At 38.3% G+C, this 11,836-nt stretch overlaps 1 protein-coding gene across 4 annotated transcripts in view; it reads right to left on the bottom strand.

Annotated features, from left to right (window-relative positions):
- The window catches only part of PPP3CA (protein phosphatase 3 catalytic subunit alpha), a 197,851-nt gene that overhangs the window by 48,462 nt on the left and 137,553 nt on the right, over positions 1-11,836 (bottom strand). For all 4 annotated transcript variants that reach the window (XM_074905517.1, XM_074905518.1, XM_074905516.1 and 1 more), the window contains exons 3-5: positions 11,470-11,594; positions 1,713-1,824; positions 280-425 (exon numbers count right to left, since the gene is read on the bottom strand). In XM_074905517.1, the coding sequence (XP_074761618.1) occupies positions 280-425; positions 1,713-1,824; positions 11,470-11,594 (383 nt within the window). The remainder of the gene's footprint in view (positions 1-279; positions 426-1,712; positions 1,825-11,469; positions 11,595-11,836) is intronic.

Genomic DNA, 11,836 nt, shown 5'->3' with positions numbered 1-11,836 from the left:
ATACTTACATGCCTAACATTTTTTTTAGAACACAAAAATTCTAATTTTTTTGCTCTACTGGATGCAGGTGATTTTCTCACCTCAATAAAATACGACTAATTGCAGCAATTCCTTTTATGTTCTATTCAGAAAGACCTTTAAAAGGCAATAATGTCATCATGAATGTCAAAATGACATACAGGAACCTTACACAAATGAATGACAGCGAGAAAGGATTCAAGTTTTAGTTGCTGGTAATGAACTGTTCACTTATTAGACCTGAGCACTAATCAGACTTACTTTTCTGATGTCATCTAAAGTGTTGATCTCTGGAGACAGGCCACCATGTACACACAGGAATTGTTGGTTCATCAGAGCAGCCAAGGGAAGGCAGTCGAAGGCATCCATGCAGGCATCATATACGCGTTCTGAATATTTGATTTTACCTTTTAAAGATTAATATGGTATCAGAAAGTGCCATCAATATTTAAGAGAAAAAAAAGAATTAGGGTGCTGCTCTCAATTTTGCTCTCACTGCTCTCTCTTGCATTGAGGACTGTATCAAAGCTTGCCTCATGCAAAAAATTCTTTAGGATTATTGTTATTTGTTGCTGGAAAAATTCTTCAGATTCTGAGGTGAAACTAATAAAAGTTCTGCCAAGTTTATTATATTTTTCTAAAAATCTGTAAATAAACAATTTAATATAGCATTTTAGTCTGCCATGAAGTCTATATAGCAAACCTTAAAACGTTTGCTGAATTGTTATTATTACGTTATGACTCAATACACTATGAAGTACTCAGAAGTTTAGCCCAGTCCCTTATAATTAACTATCTACAGAAATGCCATTATGAAATGAATGACATGATACAATGAAGCTGAAATGTTAATTTACCAATATGCATATTAAACTCAGTAAACCATGAAGCCTTTATGCCAATTAACATTTCCTTTATCCCCGATGCTAAAAAGGGGACACAGACTTATGGCAATAACTTCAGCTTACAGTGCCACAGGAAAAAAAAAAGCTTCATTGTGCAGGTGAAGGTCTACATCTAATGAGCTTTCATGTGTCACTGTATCCTTTCTTGCAACACAGAAAGGAATTCCTATAAAAAGAGCATACCAAAAAGTTTAAGCCTACTTACAAGGTAAATGTGAAAATGCTATACTTAAAGGAAAAAAAACCCAACATAAAAATTCCTTACATTTTTCTCCTGCTGCAGATGAGACCCAGTGAGATGCCACCTCCTCCACTAGCTATCAGGGACCTGTCGCAGAGGTGCCAGAGCTGACATGCTGGCAGGTTCTGACTGCCAGGCTGCTGCGTGGGGCAGCAAACAGGCTGCAAAAAGCAGCAGCAGCATGGATTTACCGAGAGCATCCAGGCCTAGATTGCCCCACAGTAGCCCTGGGCTGCTTCCCAGTCCAGGCTGGCAAGCTGAAGTGTCTTGATACCTGCAGCATCAAGTGTTTGTATGTATAGTCGGTCACTACCCACTGCAGGGGGTAACTAACCCCTCCCTTTCTCCGCCACTGAGACACCCTCTCCAGCCTCTGCAGGATGACTGCCCTCTCAGCGAACAGTAATTACAACAATTTAAAATTAATGATAGTTAACATGAAAAGTACATTTAAAATTACTGATGGCAAACCTGTTCAAATACTCACAAAATAATAAATCAAGTTGTTGAAAAGGAAGTTAAGAGGAGAAAGGTTAAGGTAGACTTACATTCTTGCTTAAATGTGAAATACTCTGTTAAATGTCTACATTCATGATTCCCACGAAGTAAAAACAGTGTTTTGGGGTAAAGGATTTTCAAGGCCCACAAGTACAGCACACACTGTGAATCAAATAAAAGAAAGAAAAATATAATTCATAATTAATGATGTAATTCAATCACTTATGTTCCCCTCCACCAAAATAAAAACCTAGCAGAAGAAAAAGTATCCTGTGTGAAACATATATTTTCAACAGGCTAACTTCACTCTTCATACATTACATGCAAGCATTTCTTGGCACTTCAAGATGGACTGCCTGAAACTAGTATCAGTATATTCTGATAAAGTTTTACACTTTTACTAAGTGGTATCTCCCTGCTCAGCTGTGCATTGCCTTCAGTGGCCCCAGCTATCAAGAAGTAATTGCTGTGCATCTCCAAAATTAAGAACGTACTCTCCACCTGGCAGATTAGGCAGAAACCTGCCCTGGAAGCAATTTCACCAGAAGATCCACATTTCCTGGTTTAAGAAAAAGTTGCCCTAGAACAATTTAACCCACACTTCAGGAAATACCTCAGCTTCCAGTATTACACAGTTTTTACATGAACGCTTGTTCTTTTTACATAAACACTTGTTCATGTTTCACTTAACATTGCTCTGTACAAACAACTAAAGAAAAAAAACCCCACAAAGCTTTTCCAAAGCTTTTATAAAGCCTTTTATCTTTCCAGAAGATTTCTATTTGAGATTACATTTTTTCTAGACACATTTTCAAAGATAAAACTCCAAGAGCTGGGGAGGCTAATCTCTACTTATACCTCTCAAAACCATCCAATTAAAACAGTTGTTTTGAAAACAAAACTGACACAGCAATGATACCAAAGCATTATGAGACTCTTGAAAAATGAGTAAACTTGCAAACTTTATGGAAGATTTGTGCAGGATGACCCTGCTCAGGTATATGGCGGACAAACTCACAGCTCCAAGGAAGCTAATGAAAATAAGACACATTGATCCCGTGAGATGAGCCCGCCGTCTGCAAGAATGCTGTACAGACCACAACAGACTCTCAAAAGACATGAGCTAGAAAACGGTCTGAACAATTTCTCCTCCAATCCCTCCTTCCTTAAATAGCCATGAACTGCAGAACTGTTGCACGAGAAACCAAAGGTGTCAAACCTCCCTCCACTTTCATTTGCAACTACCTCTTAACACTCCCCTTCATTCTGTTGACAAAAATTTCCTTATCTTGATAATCAATAGATGGAAATGCAGAATGTACTTCTAACCACAGTTTCTGCTTAGAGCAAAATCAGCATGTTTTCCTGTAATGTCTCTAAATTTGTACAGTATTAATTCCCTTCTACAATTAAGAATGTCATCATAAAGATTATATTAATCATGGCTCAACATTTTGATTTCTGCTCCCTCATTTGCTACACAGTCCTCATCTTAAAAAAAAAAAAAAAAAAAAAAGAAAGAAAAAGGATGCAACGTTTTAATGTTTGTGTTAAACTTCATGCTATCCATAGAGAATTACAACAGCAGCAGGGGTTTTATACTACTACTCTTTGTCTTGAATTTATTACATGTAAACATCTGATGCTCTGCCTGCACTCCATAATTTCTGTTCTTCTACTCAGAGGGTTTAGAGCCAGGTAAAAAGAACAGAAAGTACAGACAGCATCCTCCAGGACTTGCAAAATTAATTCTCCCCCTTGGAAACACATGGAAGGTCTCCCAGCTCACACCATCTCTTCTGCCTCCCATGTGCTATTGCCACTGCAGGAAGAAAGAAGAGACATCAGAATGCCAGGTAGATGGTGCTGACGTAATCCAGCATCAAATTATGGTGTTAGGTCACAGAAATTATCTGCTGTAGCCCAAAACAAGCACAAAGAGTGTGCCTGGGGAAAGTCTTCTCCCTCTGTGCAAACTCCAGCAGACTTGGGCTTGAGGATTTCACTTCACTGGGGAAGGAAGCCTGCACTTCTCTGCATCACCAGCACAATTCTCAGTCTCTTTGATGATGGCTTCTTCATTCCTCCAACAATTCCCAGAACCTTCCACTTCTCTGAATTTACTGGCTAATGCAAAAATTTGATGTAAATTTTCTGAGACGGGAAGTTTAAAGTGACACCTCCATCTATGCAAGAAAGGTTCCTGCTTTTAAAGTTGTATCTAAGTTACCTTAGAGCTTCTAATCCTGCCAAAGCACCTTATAATTTAGAAAAGCACAATGATTAGTGCTTAGATGAAGTGCTTTATGAAAACAAAAAAACAAACAAAAAAAAACCCCACACCAAAAAAAAAAACACAAAAAAACAAACAAACAAACAAAAAAAAAAGAAAAAAAAAAAAAAAGAATGGTTTACATTTCCCTCATGAAGTTTTTCATTTTCATAAAGACTTGGCAAGATTGAAATGAACACTAGGTACTTAAAATATCATCCAAGGGAGATAAGGAAAGCTGGAAGTTTTATCTTTTTGGCATTTAGTACTTGCTTACGGGTAGATCTCTTTACATTGGCTTATCACAGATTTGTTTTTTCTTTTTTCTATGCTTCCTTTGAACCACTCATGAGAATCAGACCGAGAAGATAACAGAGAATCAATGCAGTCCAGAAAGTTCTGTTTCCCTGCCACTATTTAAATAATGTAAGCCCACCATTCACATTTTGTGTTTTTTTCAGTGGTACCATATCAAAGGCTTATTTTGTTCACATAATTCCTTTAATTTTCTCCCTTTCCTGCTCAGTAGTCCAGTGATATAATATCGTTAACAGTAAACAAGAACTAATTAGCAGATTTTTTTCCCCCATGCAAACTAAACAACAAATATGAGGGTGACAATTTTTCATGGCTTTTCAACTTAGTCATTTACATACAAAAAACTTATGTTCAAACAACATATTATGAGCAAACATTCTGTGGGTTTTTTTTTTTCTAACCCTGCATATTGTAATTCTTACTGAAGTCAAACGATTTCTCATAATTTGCCCTTGTTGAAAATATGAGTGTACAATCTTTAATCATTTGGTAATATTGCTTCCCAATATCAAAATTTTAAAATCACTTTTTTTTCCTCCAACTTTGTCATCAAGAACATACTACACATCAGCTCTGCTGTAAATCTGTGTCAAAGGTACAGCAACAACCTTGTGATCTGGACATCTCTTAACATATTTTTGGCCTGTCTCATTTCATACTATCAACAACAACAAAAAAGGTTATGTCTCCTAAATACTAGTCCTCCAAGTGCACCCCTGCTTATCTGCTTACTGTCTTTCAGCTGTTGAAATTGCAGATATGTTAAGTTTATAACAAAGAGGTAATCTGCCTATCTCCCAGCTCCTACAGTCAAGCTGTTTTCCTGCTGAGGCTCTGGCAGCCTCAGCATTAGGAAAGAAAAGGTCTGTGCAGTTAAGCCCTGTGTAAGCCAAAGGCACATATTTTCAAAATGGATTTGGGATTTAATTCCACTGTTTCATGCTGAATTTGAGCCTTTGCACAATTTGACATAACCAGCACCTCCTGAAAAGGAAAACCAAAAGCCCCAGACTTCTTGCATGCATTTCAAGTTATGTGCTCAAGACAAGGAGCTTTGAAAAATCATTACTCTCTTGTCCCTAGATTGCAACCACAGCAACACCTGTAACTCAGCTCACTCACTTCTGGATGCTCTTGTACAGATTATGCCAGGAAGAAAGAGATGCTGATTGGTCTGTTGGCTGTGTGGCTTTGTATGGGTAACAAAAGATGTACCTCTCCCTCCAAATGACTGATGGCATTGGGCACTCCCCCAGCAGATTTAATCAGATGTGAATAAATGCAAGGTAATTCATACTCAAAAGGATAAGTTGAGCCACGTATTGCTAAGGTCTCCACTGATGCTCTGTGAGCTGTGGAACAGGATATTAACATATCTCCTTCAATTTGTAACTAACACATACTCACTTAAATACAAAAATTACATTACTTTAACTGCATCAAAATAATTACATCATCATAGTACCTAGTACAGGTACAGCTTTCTAAAATGGAATAACTATCCCAATGGAAACCATGTACCTTTGTACACACATAGCTGCATTCACAGTACTGATAGGACTATTTATTAGGGCTCTATTTCAGAGACAAATATAGATACATTGCATCTGTAACTAAAATACAAGATATGCAAGCTATTGTCATTTCTGCGCTACCATTCCTTGAGCACAGGGAAAGGAAACTCTGAACACTACTGAAAATAAAGTAAAAAAATTGTACTGTCTTCACTACAACCAGGGTTTATTTCTTTTTTTTCCCCCAACTTTCAGGGCATAAAAGATGATCTCTTCTCTTAACGCTCTGCTGCAGAATGGGGACAACAAGGTAGAGACACTTGCATCAACCACATCTTCAGCAACAACTTATAGTTTTTGCCCCAATTTTTTTGCCAATGTTTTTTTATTTCACCCGTTTTTTGTGTTTCTAAAACCACTCCTCATGTACATACAGGCTGTGTATTTAAAAATCAGAAAAGCTACTGCTGTGAAAATAGATTTCTTTTGGAATAAAAGTGAATTGATTCCTTCTGGTCAGGCTCTCACCTGTTTCTAAATGTTCAAGAATCACATTCTGCTCATTCAACTTCTGTTTACTTTTCAATTGAAAAATCTGTTGAATGTTCCCAAGGTGTTTTGGGATCTTGTTTTGACACCTGCATGGTACTTTAGCATGTCTAGACTTCAATTATTGCAAGACCCTCTTCTAGCTAGACTCCCAGGTGATTTTATTAAAAGTGATCAACTGCAAAACGTTGCTACTTCCTTTATACTACTCCTATTTCAGCCCTTGGAAGGACCTCAAAATGTCCAAAAAGGAAGGACCTCTTTTTCCACCAAAAAGTGACTAGACAATTCTTTTTCTTAAATGTTCCTCTAATTCTTGTACCTAGTACTTTCTAAACAGGTATCTAAGTGCTGGCTCCTAGGTATTCTCATTGGACCTTATGTCTTGGCCCCAGCTGGTTTCTGTGGAGATGGGTCCCACAGAGAGATGGAAGCGCAACAGGGAAGGTTTAGACTGGACATTATAGAACAAATTTTTGACAGAAAGAGTGGTCAGACAGTGGAATAGGCTGCCCAGGGAGGTGGTGGAGTCAGCATCCCTAGGTGTATTTAAGGGTCATTTAGATGAGATGTTGGGGGAGATGGTGTAGGGCAGAACTTTGTAGAGTAGGGCTGATGGTTGGACTCAATGATCCCAAGGGTCTTTTCCAACCTGAATGATTCTATAATAAGCAGTGCAGGGAGAATGGTATGAACAACCTCCAGGGTACTGTCCCATGTTGTTTCCCTGCAGCCAGAAGGGTTCTTGGTATGTTGGTGACTGGCTCTGGGACTAGCTGGCACAGGACCAGGCAAGCAGTGAGGATGGCCCTGAAACAAACAGATGTTCTAGTCTGGGAATCTAATATAAACAAAAATAATCTGAATTTGCTGAATTACTGAATAGTCATGGCTCTCAGGAACACTGCCCAGCAAAAATGAGATCTTACAGGATGCAAATTCCTGCTAGAGAAAAACGTATCTGCTACCATTACACAGAAGAAAAAAGGGAAGGAAATTTAGGATAATTAAGGTATTAGTATTTTCTTTGCTCTGAAAGAAATTAAAAAAAAAAAAATTACTTCACTGGTAAACTATTCCTGACCAGTCACAGCTATTTTAAATCAAGCTGTTTATTGGGAAACATTAACACACTAGAGCAATGGATTAAACTGAAAGGTGTTTATTCCTCCAATAAAGTCCTCTTAAGATTCTGTGCACTTTCTAGATGACAAACACAACGCTTCACCAACATTCACTTCACCCACTGTTTACTAACACTAATTTATTTATATGCAATTCTTTTCTTGGAAGAGACCAGTTAATAATTTCAAACAGTTCACTGAGTTCAGAAGCATCTCAAGTGCCAGATGCTTTTTTAATCAATGCAAGGTCCGATGGTCAAATTCCAGACTCACTCCAAACCCCTCACTTTGTTCTTGCTAGAAATATCACAAAACCAGTTCCACCTTCTGAAATTTTAGCCTCTGTGTTCAGGAAATTAAGATGTATGAATGTTTTGAAATTTTAAATACAACTCTGGTTTTGTTCACTTTGAACGTTGATGAAATTCTCCATATCTTAACTATCTGCTCTGTCAAAAATGATCAGTTTGTACCTTATGATATTCAACTGACATTTAAGCCTGTATGTTTTATGTGGGATTGAGCAAGAAAATAATTCCAACGGTTCATTTACATAATATTATTAATGCATTATAGTTGGTATTTACTCTGATTGTAATTTTTCCAAGACTCTGATGAAAAGCAGTTTGTATGTATACTTGCCCCTACACCTCATGGCATTTATGTCTGCCTTTCAAAAGAGTTTTCAGACTAAAGTAGAGATTAGTCATTCTTCCTTACAGACCATTTCTGCAGAACCACTTATGATCTAACTATTATTTCAATTTTAAAATAGCCCTCTGTTTTGATCATTTGGGTTTCTTTTCCCCATGACCATAAACTTGTTTAAAAGTGAGAATTGAGGGGTTTTCTACTCTGGAGTCAAAACTCTGGAACAGTGCACAAGCACAACAGGGAAATGTTACTAGTTATGGAGCCAAGGAAACAAGTGCACTATATCAGATACTGCAACTTGCAGAAATTTGTTATTCCAAGTGAAGAAATGCTCAGGCCCTGCCAAGAAATCAAATGGAGAAGAGAGTGCAGCTACAGGATAAAAATTTGGTCTGTGCCAAGAAACTTCGTCTCATCCTACCTACAATTTTGATATTTTTTGTTTTAACTGTTGTAATTCCTTTATTAGTCTCTCATCCTGTGACGCCTTGCTTAGAACTAATTTTAAAGACACAAACCATCCCCTGTTCAAACAGTGGAGCTAACTCTGATAAAAACAGGAGCACACATGTGAAGGATTGAGCCCCTAGATCAAAAGCTCCGTGGGGCAAGGACTGTTATTTCTGCTGAATGCCTTATACAAATACTTTTACCCTCTGCGTTATCAAATGCCTTCCACCTACCTTATGTAATTTCTTCCTCTGTTCTTAATGATAATAGCTTACATTATATAGTACCTTTCATCCAGAAGAATCCCAAATGCTTTGCAGCCCACAGACAAGGATTATGTCGCCCACTACCAGAACTCAGCTAGGTCTAGGCTCAATGGTGTCACTTTTACGCTAGATATCACACAGCAATCAAAGGGATTTTTTTTAAAGCTTACATTACTTGTGATTAGTGCCTTGGACCAGTTACTTAATTCTTTTGGAAAGGCCCCAGAACTGCAATAGTCTCGCGTCTACACAGCAGAAATGGGAACCAACAGATCAATGGAATAAAGATCACAGTGTGACTGGCGCAGTAGAAATATGCATTGAGATTGGGCTAGGACTGTTTACCACCATGACTTCTCCTGCACCAAGTACTGGCAAGAGCTAGTGCCTGCTAGACGTGCTCAGGGCCTCTTCGACACCAAAAGCACACACCCCCCCCCCCCCCAAAGGTCAAGTTGCATTCTTCACCATTTTCCTTTCCATGTCACTATTTATTGTTCTGAGTTCATGCCTGAATGCATAGCTCTACATCCAAATACACGTACAAAAGAGAAACCTGCCTTTCCTTTCAAAGGCATTCTTTAATCAAGGTGACAGGTGAGGAAAATCAGTTATGTGACCAAGAAAGCAGGAATTTGAGAACCTTACATACAAAAAGGAATAGTATTAATGACAGTTCAGATATTTCCTGGGCACTGGCAGAAGCCAGTACTGCTTCCAGTGAAAAAGCAGTGTTTCAGAATAGAAAATCTAAATTCAGAATATAATTTGCTAAATATATATGTGCAAGTTGCTAAATGTGTAATTTTAAGGGGCTTATTCCCCACCCGTAAGTTATTTTGCTTTGTGTTATACAGTTTGCTATTCTCTTTAATAGGTAATAGCCCTGGAGTAAATTTTGGCAAACCGTCAGACAAGCACTTGAAAGCTGAAGCAAACCCACTTGTTCTATTTCTTATATTATAAACTTATACAGAAACGAAGACAAAACTCTCCTCTTCTAGATACAACTTGGCTTGGTCAAAGTCTACAGGAGATGCAAACTAGATCACAACTGAGAAACGGTAGTTCAAGACTGAACTGCACAATACTTTAAGCCTGTGAAGCCACCACCCACACTCCCAATCCTCCCCAAGTGATCCATCATGGTAAACCACACAGTGATGATTTAGCTCATAGCTCACTGTGGATTAGAGAAGGAAGGAAGCAGGCACATGTGGCTCAAAAAAATCATGATCAAAGTGCTGACTTCAGTATGAGACTAAATCCTAATTATATTGATTTTTGGCAGGTGGGTGAAAGAACCTTGCAATTCTTAAGTTTTTAGAGCATTTGCACTTGGAACAGCATATATCTGTTCGTAAAATGTGCCACCTCCCAAAGATTCTGTTAACATTTTAAATTAAGTTTTAAAGTGAACTAATAAAGCAAAAGTAGTTTTACAGAATTTTATTTTATAGAAACTTCATACTATAAATATAAAACCGGCAAGATGATCCATTTTACAAACACATAAGTAACTTGGCTGTTTGGGATTACATATTTTTATATCAATATGGCAATAGCGTACTAAGATGTGGTATGTAGAATGAAACAGCAGTATGTGTTGTTCCATGCTGCCATCTTACCTAGTCACAGACACACAGCCACATAACACAGAACCTGTATTGCTTTTAACAGATCATGGGTACTCTCCCTTGACTCGGAGGGGGGTAAAGTCTGAATGTTTCAGAGAAAGGAGTCAAATTGTAGTTCAAAAGCTGCTGCAAGGGTTTCTGGCTGACCATTCAGTGACTAGATCAACTAAGACCTGGATGAACAAATACAGATTAGATTTTAGTTGATAATTGTGCACCTGATCTGTCAGTTTGCATAATCAAGCAGCAACATAGAAGAAAAAATCCCATGTTTTTTGAGCACTGGAAAAAAGGATTTGTTCCTGGTATTTGACTTGCTTCTAGTCAAAGGTGGGCAGGCTGGATACGATGCCGTTTCCTTTGCAAGCCAGCTAAAGATGCTATCATTTGACCTTCACATACTACAACCTGATACTGGAGTCTGCACCATGTCTCAGCACCTTCAACAGGGAACATGTGCATCACTTCTGTGTGGATTCCAGTGTTCATCAAAAGCCAGAGATCATGCAGTCCTGCATGCCATATCTAAACAGAACTCATTCATTTTCTCCAGCACAGCATGGTATCTGCTGGCTTTTTGACTCAATTATCTAGTCCTTCCATTTTCATGAAACTTTACATCCAAGAGACTTAGATCAAGTAAACCTAAAAGTCAAACTAAACTACGAGTTGTTAATTTAGTTTTTCTGTTATGTCTCTTTTCTAATACCTCACGTCTATTCATCCTATTTAGCTTGCGCAAGCTGCAGAGCAGACTGCCTTCGGTGCTATATTTGGATGGCCACTAGTTAGCACCAAGGTCTGTTCTCTGTCAGCTTTCCGGCACAGATGTAGTGGGACTTGGCTGGATACCAAGCAACCTTTATGAAAACACCAAACAGTGACATTAACATGGAATTTTTTTGCTCACAAATGGTATCTGCAATGCGTTTCAGTATTCCTGAACTGGTTAAATTACAATGCTAAATATACACAATAAGCTGCAAGCAGTTTCACAGCCAAAACCAGAAATTAGAAACTTACTTCAATGCTGAAGTACCCTCTGTCCACGTAGTCCCCCAGGAAGAGATACCGTGTGTTGGCAGGAGAACCTCCCACTTCAAACAGTTTCATCAAGTCAAAGAACTGACCATGGATGTCTCCACAAACTAGAAGAGAAAAAGATCAATATTCAGATTCACCACGTGAAGATCATCTTAGGCACATGCGTTCTGAACTCACTGTCTTATAAGAAATGTGTTACAACTTTGTGCATCATCCTCTAGTTAAGTGACCTGTGGGAGCTGGCAACTGCTCAGCAGAAGCTGTTTTTCTATGACATGTATCCATGTATGTGTGTGCAAAAGGCTACCAACTAATTAATAGGAGCCATCAGGCAAATCTGACCTAT

The sequence above is a fragment of the Athene noctua genome, chromosome 4 (assembly GCF_965140245.1).
Source record: "Athene noctua chromosome 4, bAthNoc1.hap1.1, whole genome shotgun sequence".
In the NCBI taxonomy this organism is placed as follows: Eukaryota; Metazoa; Chordata; class Aves; order Strigiformes; family Strigidae; genus Athene; species Athene noctua.
The sequence above is the reverse complement of the archived record's forward strand: the minus strand, read 5'-3'. Positions and strand labels throughout refer to the sequence as shown.